The 18,201-nt window shown below is 37.0% G+C and overlaps 1 protein-coding gene across 1 annotated transcript in view; it reads right to left on the bottom strand.

Moving 5' to 3' along the window:
- The window catches only part of DDX46 (DEAD-box helicase 46), a 60,106-nt gene that overhangs the window by 36,266 nt on the left and 5,639 nt on the right, over positions 1–18,201 (bottom strand). Inside the window, exons 2-6 of the mRNA XM_036749456.1 lie at positions 9,958–10,146; positions 6,216–6,356; positions 4,862–4,958; positions 3,925–4,090; positions 988–1,139 (exon numbers count right to left, since the gene is read on the bottom strand). Coding sequence (XP_036605351.1) covers positions 988–1,139; positions 3,925–4,090; positions 4,862–4,958; positions 6,216–6,356; positions 9,958–10,146 — 745 coding nt within the window. The remainder of the gene's footprint in view (positions 1–987; positions 1,140–3,924; positions 4,091–4,861; positions 4,959–6,215; positions 6,357–9,957; positions 10,147–18,201) is intronic.

The following is an 18,201-nucleotide window of genomic DNA, read 5'->3' as shown; positions in this document are numbered from 1 at the left end:
TAAATCAAGTAATAAGAATATATATATATATTTAACAGTTTGTACAACTGAATATTATATAGCATAGTACTATTAAGAAAAAGCTTAATGTTGCTTTTAATAACAGTACAAATATATTTAATTTAAAAGTAAAGAACTCTATACAATACTCTATACAATTTATCTTTATCAGTCCTACGAGACACTTCTGATAGGAAGAAAAACTGAAATATGAATTAACTTTTCTAAAGTCACATAAGTGACTAACAGTAGAGTTCATAACAGAACCAAGACCTCACACTGAGTATTTTTCAAATTTAACTTATTAAAACCATTGAAATCACTAACCCATATATGTTCAAACAAAAATTAGAAGCAAAAGACTGTGTTCAAGAATACAAATTTCAATCAGTTATTATTTTTTAAATTGCATATTAACTTTCAATATAGGAATTAAATTATCTTGTTTCCATGTCCTCCTCTGAACTTTGGTTCTACATATTTTCCCAGATTTTGCTGTTGTAATTGTCATAGTATAGTCACTGTATATATAATTTTCATTGTGTTTCTTCACACAATGGCATTTCACGTTTTCCTATTTTTCTTTGTATTCTTCAAATTTATAATTTCTTGTGGCACAATATTCCATTTCACTCAAATGCCACAACAGTCATTTCCCAATTCTTGGTCTTGTTTGTGAGTATGAGTATATTTTTCATATGGTTTCTCCATATTTTCTCCATATTACTCCAGTTTTCTTAAATTCATAACATTTTTTCCATTGTAATGAAATTTATATGTTTGTTAATTCCTTTGAGCATTTGTACGTACCCTTAAAAATAAGTTCTTTTGAGCCCTTTATTTCTTTTTGGTGTTTCTGTTGTTTTTAATGAAGATACTGAACAACTGAATTGTTCTGCAGTCTTTCACTCTTCCATGTTCCTGGAAGTCTCCAGAGGTACAAATTGTTTTAAAACGACCAAACAAGAATGAAAATATGTGATTTACCTTCTCACTTCCACCACCACCTTTAACACTCCTCATATTGAATTTCTTGACCTCCTCTTTTACTTCCTCCATGTATGCATCTAAAGGATCTAATTCTTCATCTTCAATTTCATTCCCTTCCTTTTCCCCTTCTGCAGGCTCTTCTTCATCATCTAAAACACAAGAGCATATATGTACATACAGGCTAGTATTTTTCACCTGCATTTGATTCAGACCTGAGTGACAATGACAAAGGTGATAAAATTTAAAAACAGAAGGCTAACAACCTGAATCAGAGCAGAACTGTCCAGTGCTTAACACAGTGTTTGGCACACAGCAGATGCTTAGTAAATGTTTGTCTACTTATCTAATTAGTTATATCATCATCATCATTGTTCAAGATAAACAGGGTAAGAGAATTGGATTTGGCAAAGCAGTTAAGGTAACAGTTTCCCAAGCAACCAGATTGTATACCACTGAAAATTATCCTACATGCAACCTCTGGCATGAGGAGTTTACCTTGGAACTTGATTCTAAATAATTTGCTATGCCATCCTCATCCTGGACTTACCCTATCCCCTAAAAAGTGACCTTAACATTAAATATTATTTCTTTAATACTTATTTTATCTATAATCAAAAAGGTAGATTTACCATAAAATCAACTGGGACTACCCTGGCTTAATTTTTCTTCCTTCTCAAGCCCGACAGCTGAACAAACACAATACTCTCCTCTACTCTAAATCCCTTGCCCCCTTGTCCTGTCACCACTCAAGCCTTGCCAAACTGCAACCCTGTATCAGCCTCCTCTGTTCCTACTCCCACCATGTTGACTGGGTCCAATACAAATTTATGTTAACTTCTGTTGTCTGGTTCTTCACTGAAGCAGAGAAACGCTTTTACTTCGCCCTTACAGTGGCTGCTGCAAAATGTCTTCTTATCCTCAAGTCTCACAATCCATCAACCCCTCTTCTCACCCTCTCAATTGAGGATCTTGCTTCATATTTTACTCAGAAAATAGACTATTTACTGTGATCTTGTCTCTCCTCTACATTTCAAAACTCTTTGACATCAACAGACATTCTTTTCCACTCTTACTCCAGCACCTGAGGTGGCCTTTCTCATCAAGGCCAAACCCTCTGCATGTATCCTCAATCCCATCCTTTTCCATCTCCTCCAGCAGATTCTCTAACAATCCTCCTCCTCCTTCCTCTCATCTTCTCTTCATTGCTGATGGGTCTTTCCCTGCCACCTACAAACATACCTCCTTCTACCTGATTTATAAATAGCCCTTATTTGACCCTACCATCCTGTCAAGCTATTAGTCTAATATTTCTTATCTCTTTCACTACAAATTCCTAAAGTAGTTTAATCTAATTGCCTGAACTTCCTTTTCTCTTACTTGCATCTGGCTTCTGACCTAATAATTGGACTGAAATTGCTCTCTGGTGCACTGGCTTCACAATCAGAGGACTGAAATTCACATACCATTAGTGATACTACCTGTGTGATCTTGGATCAGTCACTTAACCTACACCTGGGCTTCAGTTTGTTCATTTGTAAAATGAGGCAATCAGCATAGCCTCTAATGACCCTTCTAGCTCTCTATCTATGATCCGTAAACTCTCCAAAGTTACCAACAGTTTCTTAAATTGTTAAATCTGATGGCTTTTCCTCAATCATCCTTCTTGATCTCTCTGCAACATTTGGTACTGTTGAACACATTCTTTCTCCAGAATACTGTCTCCTCTTTGGATTTTTGCTGCGATGTTCTCTTTTGATTCTCCTTCTCCTCTGTTTGATAACTTCTTAATCTCTTTTGCTATATCATCACCCACATCATGCCTCCTGAATGTAGTTACAGTAGCTCAAGGCTTTGTCTTGGGTCCTCTAATCTCTCTCTGCCCTATTTTGGTGATCTCATTAGCTGTTATGGATTTAATTATCATTTCTATGTAAACAACCCCCAAATCTAGATATTCAGCCAGTCTCTCCTTTGAACTCTAGTCCTCCATCATCAAATGCTGGCTGTATGTTCTGAACTGGATGTTCCATAGGCATCTCAAACCTATCATGTCCAAAACAGAACTTATCTTTCCCCACAAAAACATCTCTCCTCCGATATTTGTTCCTTCTATTCATACTGGTATAAAACCTCAAGTCATCCTTGATTCCTCAACTCACTTGCTAACCTTCACCCTATATACTGAATCAATTATCAAGTCTTGTCTCTTCTTCCTCTACAATATAGCTTGTATCCATCCCTCCCTCCTCTCCCCCCAATCTCCACCCTCCTTCTCACATGGCCATCACTCTAATTCAGGACATCTTCACTTCGTAACTGGACCACTGCAATAGCCAATGCTAACTGGTCTTCCTTTCAAGTCTCTCTCCCCTTTCCAATCCATCCTCCATGTAGGTCTATAATGTCATTCCTAGGTAATAAACTCCAATGGCGCCCTATAACCCTAGGATTAAAGACAACTTCTCTGTTTGGCATTTAAAAACCACCATAACCTGGTTCCAAACTACTTTCCAATCTTATTTATATAGTAGTCCCCTTCATGTACTCTACCATGCAGCCAAACTGGCCTTCCTGCTATTCCTCACACATTACACTCCAATTTCCTTATCCACATCTTTGCAAAGGTTGCATGCTGGAATTCATGCTTAGAATCACTCACTTCTTTCAAGCCTCAGCTCAAGCACCACCCTGTACTGTACATGAGGCTCTCCTGATTTCCTCTAACTGATAGAACTCCCTTCCAAACTCCCAAATTACCTCATTTTGTACATATCTCCCTCAATAAAATGTAAGCTACTTAAAGACAGAGACTTTCATTTTTGTCTTAGTATGTCAGGTGCTTAGCATGGTACCTAGCATACAGTAGGCTCTTAATAAACATTTTATTGATTTGATTCACAAACTGGCTATTAAGCCAACAAATTAAGAATATACCATCATCATCTTCAAGACTCCATTTTTTCCCCTGCTTCATCTCTTCAATTTCTTTTTTCAGTTCTCCTATATTTTCCATTGCTTTTTTACGCTGTTCTTCCCTCCATTTTTCTACTCTCTCTTTCCGTTTTCTCATTTCCTCTTCCAACTTGTTTTGGTCAAAGTTCTAAAATAGAAAAGAGTTGATAATTATCCTTCATGTGACATATACCAAGTGAGTTCACAAAATAAGAAAAATATTGATACACGCTAATACCCACAAGTAAACTGATGAGTATACATCAGGAGCATATTATCCACACTAAATTAGTTTTTTAAAAAAGCTTTTTCCACCAATTAAAGTTGAAAGAAATTTACCCGAGTGGTTTCACCTACACTCAGATTTGAATCGTACTCTCTGAGGTGTGCATTCTTCTCATGTTGCCTCCACAAAAAGCTCTATTTTCCCACTACAAAGCTATGAGGAAACCACAATTATGCATATGAACGAGAATGAAGTTTCCAGACGTGTCATCTATCCAACAACAAAACTAACTCTTGGTGCAAGAGTTTCCTACACCAGGTAACTATGATTCCTTCTGAAAGAAAGTACTTTGAAGCTTGCCAGATGCTAAGACATAAAAGAGCACTGAGCTGAAATTCAAAGACCCAGGTTTCAAACACCGCTACCCCAATGTACTACCTCTGTGGTCTTAGACAGTTCACTTAGTCTTTCTGAGACTCAGCTCCTTCATCTGTAAAATGAGAGAGTTGGAGTAAACTACCCCTAAGGTCCTTCCAGCTCTTTAGCTGTGATCCTGTGATCTGCAACACCCCACTAAAATAAGCTTTAGTTCTAAATTTCTGAATTTCTCTGTACCGGAAAACAAATTCTACTTTGTCTTTTAAATCTGGAAGCAGTTTAATAACACTTTCGATTATAAGTTAGTATACATACGCTAACATCTTTTTCCTTTTCTTCTTCCTTGTCATCTTTTTCTTTTTTCTTGTCTTTGGAAACATCTATACCATCTGTTTTCTCTTTAGACCTTGACCTGAAGAAAGAGAAGACATGTTAGTCTGAGACCAACTGTGTGCTTTTTGGGCCAATAAGATGAAAATGCTTTCACATGTTTACATATCAAATTTCCAAGTAGTTAAATAAAGATAATATAATTCAAAGGCCAAAACCAAAGTTTTTACAATCTTCTTTTCAGAAATGAATGTCTATTATTTGTCTACCAAATACATTTAATAATGTAGACAAAAAGAATTAAAAGTGATGAATCCATACATATCAAATACATATAATTAAGGGTTTTACAACCTATCATAACGAAATTAACATCAACCACCCTTACAAAGAAAAACAAAAGGCATAATGTAGTAGAAGCAATATTAACTAGGGTCCATGCTACAAAACATAGGCTACTTTTCTCTAAGCTACTTTGTTATGAAAGCTTGATCCATCCAGATTAGCTATAGTCTGCTGATACAGCTTTCCAGTTGCCAAGAGCATAAAACAAGGCTGGCCCATTATAAAATCAGTAACTTTCATTTTTGCTGCAAGAGCCATCACACTACTGTTTTGTAACCTTTCAATGTTAATGCTAAGTAAATCTCCTTTCTGTTAAGTGCTGGATGGTATAGAAGAGTCATCTCACTTCAGGTCAAAGCCAGTTGTTGGTTCAATCATTTTGGAAAACAAGAAGGAATTATCTAACAAGTGTCATCAAAGTGTTCACACTCTGTAACCCTGCAATTCCACTATTTTGTTTAAAACTCTACTGACTTGGGGAAAAAAGACTTTTTGTAGAAAAATATTCTCAGTAGCACTATTTAATGTGATGGCAAAAAGCTGAAAACTATGTACACGATTAGGAAAACAGCTGAAAAATTACAGCATGGGAATATAATAAAAAATTAGCTAACAAATATTAAATGCAGAAAGACAAGAGATGAAAGTAAAAAAAATATGCACATTGAATGCAACTACGTAAATAAATGCAACAAAATTCACATTAAATACATAAGATGACTTTTTAAAAATATGCTTGGTTTATTTTCATAACTGGCAAATTTTTAAAAAGCATACAATTACATATGATTATTTTCAACCACTTTTTAAATTTTTATTGTGTTTATCTGGTCTTTTGTATTTTCTTTTGTTCTTATTCACATATTTTAATATTAACACTTTTCTGACAGAAGGCAAAAGTAAATGTTATTAAGAGTGGATAGGTTGTTTTTTTAAAGGGATGAGAAAAATGATCCTGTTCCTATCCTAGAATGGTGCTGAACATTGATATTACCTATTCTCCGCTTTCTTATTTTTGCCAGGACTAGACGATCGTGATCTCCTTCCTCGGCTTCTGCTTCTCGACCGTCTCCTATCTCGACTTCGAGATCTTCTCCGCTCTCTGCTTCTCTCTCTCTCTCTACTTCTCGACCGTCTAAGAAAGGGAAAAGTCATCAATTTAGCATTATGTCATTTAAAATCTATGGTTACTTCAGATCTCTTTCTCACAATTCTGTTAAAACTGTAATGATTAAGAGGCAGCTTAACAAACTGGAGAGAAAGCTGGCCAGCAGCCTGGGTTCAAGGTCTGATTAGATTGTGAGCCCCTTAAGGCCAGGAACTGTCTTTTGGCTTTGTTTGTAGGTTCAACTCTTTAGCACAGTGCCTGGCATCCAGTGGGCACTTAACAAATGCTTAGTGACTGACATGTTTGCCTGTAGTCTCTCCCATCAGACTGTGAGCACCCTGAAAGCAAGTACTGGTTTGTTTGGGTTTTCTTTGTTCTTTTGCCTTTGTATTCTCAGACCACAGCACAGGGTTTTGCAGAAAGTTAAGTGATTTATTAAAAGCTTGTTGACTGATTGATGTCATTGACACTTTCTAGTTGTGTGACCTTAGGCAAGTTAATTAATCTCTCAGTGCTCTAAGCAAAACTTTAAGACCAGGTTACTGAGAAATCTGCATTTGGTGAGGGAGCTTCTTCACCTAGGAATTCCCTACACCAATGAAATCATGGGTCCAGTCCCTTTCCCTTCCCTTTAATGAGTATCAGCAAGTATCCTAAGTAAAAATGATAGTTTCAATGACAACTAAACAAGAAAGGAGCAAGTGAAAAAAGCTGATTCCTATATCTTTTAAGTAACTAGTCAAGAAAAACCCCGGCATGTTCCTCTTTTCCCAATCACAGTCAAGAAATATCTATAAAAATAGCTCACTATTATTATTATTCCAGTGCTAGTGTTAAGGTAAAATAAGGAAGGGATTCTATAGCAAATCAATGACAAGAGAAGGGGAAGATGAGTCATAGATTCTGGAAAGTAACAATATGACTCATAAAATTTAACTGGCTCCAGATATCCAGGTCATGTTGACTATTTTGGGGAAGGAAAAGGAGGGAGGGGGGAGGGAGGGGAAGAGAGGGAGAGGGAGAGGGGTGGGGGGAGAGAGAGAGAGAGACAGAGAGACAGAGAGAGGCCTAGAAACAGACTTGCAGAGCAAAGATACAAAAGCATATGTTTAGCACATTGATAGGGTGGTTAGCAACAAAAACTGTTAATGTTAGAAGATTTTATTCAAGTAAAATGAGGCTGTACAAGTACACCAAGTATCAGTATCATAGTATTTGTCAGCATTTAATGAAAATGATCTTTGATAAAAATCACATTTTTCCTTGGTCTCCTCATCTATAAAAGGGAAATGTAACAGCATTTACCAGTTGTAAGAATCAAATGAGATAATGATCTTAAGTGCCTGGCGCACAGGAAGCGCTACATAAATGTTAGCTATTTGGTATTATTAATTATACTAATAACTCATATCTATATAACACTTTAGTATCTGATTGAATCAGAATGCTGCACCTATTAGAAAATGAAGTCTAAACTCACTCTCCTTCCAAGAGAGGGAGGTGGTCAGTAAACTGGAATAACGAAACCAAACTCTTCATATTCTCCATGTTCCAGCAGGACCTTTATATAGTAACAAAGAACGATAGCATGAGTTAAATCTGATTAAAACCAAGTTGCTGAGAAAGACACCCACTGGGCTGCTCTCATCTACCAATGTAGGTTTACTCAATACATTATATTACAATGTAATTGACTCAGTAAGACACTGAGTAAATGTTTGTTGAACTAAACTATGGTTGAATGGGAAGGAGTGGGAGAGCCCATAGCAGTGCATCAGGCAACTCTATCAGGAGTCATTCAAAAAGCATCTATTAAGACCTACCCACCAAATACAAAGCATGTACCTGACAATGGGAATATAAAGATTAAAAAAGACAGTTTAAGCACCCAAGGACATTAGACTCTAACAAAGAGATAAGACAGGTACAAAGATAAGAATGATAAAAGGTAGGCTATGATAGAAACAAAGGGCTGTGAGAAATTTTGACAATGGAGAAAATACTTGTAGCTAGTGAGGGGCTAGACAGCCTCTCTTAGAACATAATTCTCTTCAGCATCTTCCCACAAATAATATGTACCACTGCCCCCCGCCCCCATTCTGCCCATCCAAATCATACTTTTCTCATAGGACCAGTTGCGAAGTCCATATTCTTTATGAGCCCTTCCCCATAGGGAAACTTCTTACTCTAAATTTCCTCTTTCTGTTTCCACTACTAATTTATCAGTTTAGCATTACTGTATTCTACATAAAGTTCTTGATATTGTAGGACGATAGGTTCTAAAGTTCCCTGATGATGGATAAATCCCACCCTTTAACTTACTCATCCCATTATCTATAAATAAGATGGAAAGGTAGGAAATAAGGAGGAGGGTTAAGAGAGAAAAGTCAAGTATGATAGCAATATGTTGACATCCTACTTGACCAATCAGCTGTGAATGACCAAAGAGACATAAAATTTCTAAGGTTTTCTTATCTAAAAATAGGAACTAATCAACCCTGAAGAATTTCCAAATAATGGAATACATAGGGAGATTCTGAGCTGCTAACTCTTTGCCTAATCCAGGCCCAGGAAGACCTAGGTTCAAATTTCACCTCTGAACAAGTCACTTCTAACATGACAAGACAGGAAAATTATAAATGCTGGAGATCTGGGGAAATTGGAACACTAATGCATAGTTGGTGGAGTTGTGAACTGATCCAGCCATTCTGGAGAGCAATTTGAAACTACGCCCAAAAGGCTATAAAAATGTGCATCCCTTTGACCCAGCAATACCACTTCTAGGGCTGTATCCCAAAGAGATCACACAAATGGGGAAAGGACTCACATGTACAAAAATATTTATAGCAGCTCTTTTTGTGGTGGCCAAGAACTGGAAACAGAGAGGATGCCCATCAACTGGGGAATGTCTGAACAAGCTGTGGTATATGAATGTAATGGAACGCTATTGTGTTAAAAAAATGATAAGCAGGCAGATTTCAGAAAATGTCTGGAAAGACATATGAACTGATGCTGAGTGAAGTGAGCAGGACCAGGAGAACATTGTACACAGTAACAGCCACATTGTGTGACTTTGATAGACTTGGCTCTTCTCAACAATGCAAGGACTTAAAACAACTCCAAAAAACTCAAGATGGAAAATGTCATCCACATCCAGACCAAGAAATATGGAGTCTGAATGCAGATTAAAGCATACTATTTGCTCTATTTTTTTTTGTTTTTTCTCTCATGGTTCCTCCCATACATTCTATACAACATGACTAATGTGAAAATAGGTTTAATAAGAATGTATATGTAGAGCCTATTTCAGATTGCACACCACCTTGGGGATGGGGGAGGGGAGAGACACAGATAAAATCTAAAACTTAGGGAAGTGAATATTGCAAACTAAAAATAAATAAATAAATTTGTTCAAAAAAAAAAAAAAGTCACTTCACCTCTCAGTGCTCTAGGCAACTCCCTAATTATTATAAGTTGTAGAGAAGTTACAGACCTGCCCTGGTAGATGAAGTTTCCACACCTGGGAGTTCCCTATGCCAAAGAATTAACAGGTCCAGTCTCTATCCCCACGGAGTAGGTGTCGTTTCACTTTAGTTTATCACATCTTATTTGAAATATCACCACCTACCTCAAACGTTTTCTGTCTCTAGAGCGAGACCTTCTCTTATCCCTACTTCGAGATCTTTCTCGCCTTCTATCTCGGTCTCTGCTTCTTGAGCGTCTGTCATCTCCACGTTTAGTTCTTTTATCAGATGGAGAACGACTCCTAGATCGGCTTCCAGATCGACCCCGGGATGCTGATCGCTTCCTGTAGTGCCTATAGTTTTAACAATACAAATTAATTACGTTTACTAAAATCAAAGCATAGAAATAAATCATTAGAAAGACCACTTCTTTTTGTCATGAACTGTAAAAGAAACAGGGATGAGAAAATGAACATGTTAGGAATTGTTTATGATGTAAGCATGTATAATCAATAGAGAGAAATATTATTTTGGGACAGTAGCAATCTAATAGAATTTACACAACCTGAACAGGTTCTGAAAGCATTAACAGTAATTGGTAATAATAATCCATCATTTCACAACTAGATTAAACTTTTTCTGCACATATCAAGTTTGGGAAAGTTTATAATAAAAATTCTTTTATGAAAACAAAATAAAGCCACTTTACATTTATGCTTTTTTAAAGCTTACAAAGTGCTTTTCTCACAATGACTCCGTGAGGTATCACTCCCATTTTACAAATCAGGAACAGAAGGCACTGAAGTGAGGTAATTTAAACATGAAAATTATCACTGTCCTCTAACTTACAAAAAGCAGCATGGCTTTGTGGAGAGGGTTGGCCTTGGAGACAAGAAGATCTGTCTCTAAGGCATGCTTGCTGTAAGACCAAATTACAACCTCTCAATGCCCCAGTCAATTTTTTAAGACTCTAAATTACAGAATTAATGACCTGAATTTGGTGTTGAAGTTTCTACACAGTTACATACACTGATGAAATCACAGGTCCAGAGCAGGAAAAAAAATTTAAGATTTTAAAAAAAGAACAAAAATGTAGAAGATAGATGTTCAGATAAGATAGAAGATGGGCATAATGCAATGAAAAGTACAACGGAAAGCAATGTGAAATTACACTTTTTAAAAAAGTAACCAAACTGTCCATACTCTTTGCCCCAGATATCTTAAAGCTAGGTATATTACTAGAAGGAGATCAAAGACTACTTAACCTAGGTCTGTCTCAGTTTCCCCATCCACAAAATGAGGATAACAGCACTTCCCTCCCAGGGTTGTTGTGAGGAGGAAATGAGATATTTGTGAAGTGCTTTGTAAACCTTGGGGCAGCTAGGTGGTGCGGTGGATATCCCATACACACCAAAATATTCACAGCAGCAGTTTTTTTGTGATAGCCAAGAACTGAAAACAAAATAAATGCCCAGTGATTGGGAATAGCCAAAAAAAAAATTAGAGTATATGAATGTAATACTATGGAATATTGCTGCAACTAACATGACAGATTATTACTGAACAGTAAAAATGATGCGTATAAAAAATTCAGAGAATTACAAGAACTAATGAAAATTGACACAAGAAGAACCAGAAAAAAAAATATATGCAACGACTACACCAATATAAATGAAAGAATAAAAATATGTAGTTATAATGACCAACATTAGTACAAGAGATGAGAAAATACATTGTCTTCCTTCTTTGCAGAGGTGGGGAAAGATGACTGCAAGTCATCAAATATACTGTCAGGCTTATTTTCTGTGGCTACTTGTGCTGAATTGTTTTTTAATCTTTCTTTTGTTACAAGGATGGCTCACTGGGTAGGTGAAAAGGGAGAGTCAGAAACTAAGGTGATGTAAAAACAAATATCAGTAAAAAAAATTTTCAAAGAAAAGCACACTGAAATATTTTATTTTTTAAAGAAAAGAACACTGAAATAGAAATCAGAAGACTTAATCTGGGATGAGTTCTACCTCTATATTACTTCGGAACAACTAATAGGCCTCTAAATCTCTCTGGGCCCAGTTTCTATTCTTTGAAAATGCGGGAGTTGGTATAAATGATTTCTAAAGTTCTTCCCAGTTCCAAATCCTATTTACTTACTGCTCCTTTAAGATATACTCATTATGGTTCAGTACTTTTATCCATCTTTTCTAAATTGTAACAGGTGAAGAGGATACAAAGACAAAAAAATGAAACAACCCTTACTTTTAAGGAGCTTACATTCTATGGAAGAAGGCAAATACGTATATAAACTGATCTATATTCTAATTGATTAGGGAGTTGCCACCAATAGAGATTTCAACCCATCAATACCTATCCAACCTCTCAAACTATCCATTTGTCAGCCTTCACTCTAAACCCATTATAAGCCCATCTTTTCTCCCCATCATGACAACCCTTACTTGGTCAACAACCATTTTTTTTTTATTTTAAACAAGAAGTTTATTTAAACAACAAGATGTTTGACTTGAAGGGAAAATTCTAAGATCAATTTCTTTATAATAATTTATCCCTACTGACAGACAGAGATCCCTACATGTAACAGCTACGTACAAAAAAGTTATAAAATCGTCCTTGGTTTTACAATGATAAAAGAAAAACACTGAAATTATCCAATCAAACAAGGTATGCAAGGATTTTTTGTGGGTTTTTTTGTTGTTGTTAAACAGTGACAGCAAAATAACTTAATGGAATATAAAGATAAAAGTTGAATGAACATGCCACTAATGGAGAAAAAGAATATTTTCACCGAACCAGTTTGTTTTTTCCCTCCCCATTTCCATTTGATGTTGATCAAAACACACCATCACCATTTAGTTAAAAAAAAAATACGCATTATGCCTGTGCACATACACCAGTTACTTTATGTACAATAAAGGAACAGAGGAAGGGAATCAAAGAAGAGAGAAAACCATACTGCAGTAGTCAGGATGTGGATGAACCAAACCTTGGTTTCTAATTGTGAATGTATTGTTTTCCTTGGGAGCACAGTTCTGGAGAGGAGTTGTAGATTTTTTTTAGTAAGCACCTCCTGTATGCTGCTGGAATACATCAATTGTATCTTCATCCTCCATTTCCAGATGTGCAGGTGTGTCTGTTTCATTGATTGGTTGCCCATCAAATCGGAATCTGATCTCCCTCATTGACAAACCCTGTCGTTCACAATAGGCTTTCAATAGTTTACTAAGTGGTGTGTGCCTCTTAATCTTAAATTGCACCACCGAACCATTTTGCCCTGCCACCTTCAAATTAATGTGGTCATTGTTTTCAGTCTTGACTCCTTCCTTGAGCTTTTCGTTGGCTGTGGCGAGTCCCAGGGTCTCCTCAGCCGCCGCTTCACAAAAGAGGCACCAGGATGGTCTGCTCCAAGGGAAGGGGGCGGGGGAGCAGCAGCAGCAGGAGAAGGAGCAGGATGAGGAGGAGGAAGATTATGGTGATGATGGTGAGGAAGAGGAGAAGAAAAAGGAGGAGGAGGAGGTTAGGTACCATATGAAGTGATATGAAAAATAACAGCCCTAATCTCAAAGAGTTTATATTCTAACAAGGAAAGCAAGATGTAAATAAATAGACCCATATGAGATACACAGAATAAACTAATAGAGGGAAAGGCTCTGGCAGCTCAGCTAGGAGGGGAAAAAAAGGCTTTCTATAAAAAGTATCATCTGAGCTGGGTCTTGAAGGAAGCCAGGAATTCTAAGAGGCAAAAGTTGGTAGAAAGAGAATCCCAGGCCTGGAAGACAGCCTAGAGTACAGTAGGAAGGTAGACAGTAAACAGAAAAGTAAATGGGGGAAAGGGGGAGGAGAGAAGAGTGGCAGAGCCAAGATAGCAGAGAAAAGGCAGCAACTCGCCTGAGCTCTCCTCAAAACCCCTCCAAATACCTTTAAATAATGCCATAAAACAATTCTGGCACAACAGAACCCATAAAAGGAAAGGGTGAAATAATTTTCCAGCTAAAGACAACTTAGAAGGTGAGCAGGAAAGGTCTGTCCCATCTGGGTAAGAGTGGAGCACAGTCCAGGGCAGGCTACACCAACACAGACCCAGACCCAACCCAATCCAAGAAACCAGGGGCAGGCCTTGGAAGCCACTGAATCAGCAGCAGTTGCTTGTGGAGCTCACAGTCCAGACAGTAACGGGGTCAAGCTCCTACTCAGAAGAACATTACAGGGGAGACAAGACTCTGCTGCTCTGGCCATGCCAGGATCTAGGTCACAGTCCTGGGCAGCAGAAAGGAGCACCAGCACACCAGAGCTTGCAGCCACAGTGGAGAGGGGATCCTCCTTTACAATCCCAGAAAAGAATGCTTATGATTGCTCATGGACCAGAGCACAAAAGGATAGTAAACACACCTCTCCTTGGATCACACCACCTTGGAGGAACTGAAAATTTATAGAAATCACTGAAAACAGCGACACAAAATCCCTGAAGCTTGGGGCCTAGAAGCAGGGTCCTATTTTAACAAGTTAAAACTCAAGAAATAGTTTGTTGACCCAGCAATACCACTTCTAGGGTTCTATCCCAAAGAGATGACACAAGTGGGAAAAGGACCCATATGTACAAAAATATTTGTAGCAGCTCTTTTTGTAGTAGCAAAGAATTGTAAATCAAGGGGATGCCCATCCATTGGGGAATGGCTGAACAAGTTGTGGTATATGAAGGTAATGGAACACTATTGTGCTATAAAAAATGGGGATGATACGGACTTCATAATAACCTGGAAAAACCTAAATGATATAATGCTGAGCAAGTGGAGCAGAACCAGGAGAACATTATACACAACCACAGATATATGGATTCTGTGATGACTAACCCTGATAGACTTTGCTCTTCTTAGCAATACAAGGTACAAACATAACTCCAAAGGACTCACAATCGAGAATACTATCTACATTCAGAGAAAGAACTATGGAGTCTGAAGGCAGATTGAGGCACACTTTATGCTTGCCTGTTTTTTCCCCTTTGTTTTTTTTTTTCTCTTTTGTTTTTGCTCTGGGGTTTTTTTTTGGTTCTGTTTCTTCTTTCTCACGATTCATTCCATTGGTCATAATTCTCCTTTACAACTTGACTATTGTGCAAATAAGTTCAATGTGAAGTTATATGTAGAAGATATATTGGATTCCATGCCATCTTGGGGCGGGGGAGAAAATCTGGAACTCAAAATTATGTAGAACCAAGCGTTGTAAACTAAAAATAAAAAATCTCAAAAAAAAAAAAAAAAGAAAGAAAGAAATGGTTTGGAAAAATGAGCAAACAACAGAAAAAAATTTTGGCCCTAGAAAGTTACTATGGTGACAAGGAAGATCAAAACACATTCAGAAGAAGATAACAAAGTCAAAGCTCCTACATTCAAAGCCTCCAAGAAAAATATGAATTGGTCTCAAGCCATGGAAGAGCTCAAAAAGGAATTTAAAAATAAAGAGAGGTAGAGGAAAAACTGGGAAGAGAAACGAGAGTAATGCAAGAAAATCATGAAAAAACAAGTCAACAGCTTGGTAAAGGAGGCCCAAAATACCAAAGAAAATAACAACTTAAAAAACAGACTAGACCAAATGGTAAAAGAGGTACAAAAAGCCAATGAGAAGAATGCCTTGAAAAGCAGAACTAGCCAAATGGGAAAAAAAGAGGCAGAATAGTTCACTGAAGGAAAAAACTCCTTAAAATGTAGAATTGGCTAAATGGAAAATTAAAAATTAGAATTGACCAAATGGAAGCCAATGACTTTATGAGAAATCAAGAAACAATCTGATAAAATCAAAAGAATGAAAAAAAAAGAGAATGTGAAATATCTCACTGGAAAAACAAATGACCTGGAAAATAGATTCAGGGAAACCCATGATCAAAAAAAAGAGCCTAGACATCATCTTTCAAGAAATTATCAGGAAAAGTTGCCCTGATATCTTAGGTAAATAGAGGCTAAATAGATTGAAACACCCCATCTATCACCTACTGAAAGAGATCCCAAAATTAAAACTTCCAGGATTATAGCCAAGTTCCAGAACTCCCAAGCCAAGGAGAAAATACTGCAAGTGGCCAGAAAGAAAAAATTTAAGTATCGTGGAGCCACAGTCAAGATCACACAAGATTTAGCAGCTTCTACTTTAAAGGCAGAGGGTTTGGAATAGGATACTCCAGAGGACAAAAGAGCTAGGATTACAACCAAGAATTACCTACTGAGCATAACTGAATATAATCCTTCAAGAGAAAAAACAGACATTGAATGAAATAGAGGACATTCAAGAATTCTTGATGAAAACACCGGAGATGAATAAACAATCTGACCATCAAATACAAGACTCAAGAGAAGCACAGAAAGGTAAACAGGAAAGGGAAATCATAAGGGACTTAATAAAGTTAAACTGTTTACATTCCTACATGGGAAAATGATACTTGTAACATAAGAACTTTCTTATTATTAGGACAGTTAAAAGGAGTGTATATAGACAGGTGTGAGTTGAATATAAAGGGATGATATCTAAAAAAATAAAATTAAGGCGTGAGAAAGAGGAATATACTGGGAGAAAGGGAAAGGGAGTTGCAGAATGGGGTAAATTATCTCACATAAAAGAGGCAAGAAAAAGCTTTTACAGAGGAAGGGAAGAGGGGGGAGGCAAGGGGGAGTGAGTGAACCTTACTCTCATTGGAATTGGGACACACTCAATAGGGCGCAGAAATCTATCTTACCCTACAGCAAAGTAGGAGGGGAAGGGTATAAGAGAAGGAAGCCTGGGAGTGGGTGATAGAAGGGAAGATAAACTGGGGGAGAGGTAGTCAGAAGCAAAACACTTTTGAGGAAGGACAGGGTGAAAAGAGAGAATAGAATAAATGGGGGGGGGGGTAGATAGGATGGAGGGAAATACAGTTAGCAATAACTGTGAAAAAAAATTTTAAAGCAAGTTTCTCTGATAAAGGCCTCATTTCTCAAACATATAGAGAACTAAGTCAAATTCATAAAAACAAGAGCCATTCCCCAATTGATAAATGATCAAAAGATATGAACAGTTTTTAGATGAAAGAATCAAAGCTATCTATAGGAATGTGAAAAAATTCTCTAACTCACTACTGATTGGAGAAATGCAAATTATAACAATTCTGAGGTACTACCTCATCCCTATTAGATTGGCTAATAGGACAGAAAAGGAAAATGACAAATGTTGGAGTGGATGTGGGAAAAATGAGACATTACTGCACTGCTGATGAAGCTGTGAACTGATTCAACTTGGAACTATGCCCAAAGGGCTGTAAAACCATGCATACCCTTTCACCTAGCAATACCAATACTAGCTCTATACCCCAAAAGGGAAAAAAAACAAAAAGGAAAAGGACCTATATGCAGAAAAATATTTATAGCAGTTCTTTTCTAGTGGCAAAGAATTTGTAATTGAGGGGATCCTCAATTTTCCCCATCAACTGGGGAAGGCTGAACAAATTGTGCTATGTGATAGGAATGCTATTGTGCTATTAGAAATGATGAGCATGATGCTCTCAGAAATAACCAGTAAAGACTTACGTGAACTGATGCAAAGGGAAATGTACTGTGTACAAAGTAACAGCAGTATTATGAGATGATCAGCAGTGAAACGAAAGCTATTCTCAGCAATACAATGATCCAAGACAACTCTGAAGGACATACGATGAGAAATACTATCCATTCCCACAGAAAGAATTGATGGTGTCTGAATACAGAATGAAGCATACTTTTTAAACTTTATTTTCTTTTTTTTTTAACTTTATTTTTCTTTAGGGGTTTTTTTTGGTCTATGTTTTCTTTCACAATATGACTAATATGGAAATGCTTTGTATGATTACACATGTATAACCTATATCAAATTGCTTGCCTTCTCAAGGAGGGGCAGTAGTCAGGGAAGAAGGGAGAGAATTTGGAACTCAAAGTTTTAAAAGTGAATGTTAAAAATTGTTTTTACATATAACTGAGAAAAAATAAAATACTAAATAGTTTTTTAAAAAGAGGTTGTAAGCCACAGAATCAGATTCGAAACTCAAGTCCTAAAAATTAACTATTTTTTTAAATAACAAATTTTTTTAAAAGGAAAGCAAATCAACTTTGAAAATAACATGCTGAATTTATTATATAATTAAAAAAGAAAAGCAAGCTGAATTTAAAGAGTCACACTTTTACATACAAGCCTCTTTTTATGTTTTACTTTGTACACGAAAATGCTCATCTTTTTTAGTGTCTGTAAAATTCAGAATAAAAAAAAGATTACAGGGGCAGCTAGGTGGTGCAGTGAGTACAGCACCAGCCCTGGAGTCAGGAGGACCTGAGTTCAAATCCGGCCTCAGACACCTGACACACGTACTAGCTGTGTGACCTTGGGCAAGTCACTTAACCCCAATTGCC

Source organism: Trichosurus vulpecula, chromosome 3, assembly GCF_011100635.1.
Source record: "Trichosurus vulpecula isolate mTriVul1 chromosome 3, mTriVul1.pri, whole genome shotgun sequence".
Lineage (NCBI taxonomy): Eukaryota > Metazoa > Chordata > Mammalia > Diprotodontia > Phalangeridae > Trichosurus > Trichosurus vulpecula.
This window is presented reverse-complemented; position numbering and strand designations above follow the sequence as displayed.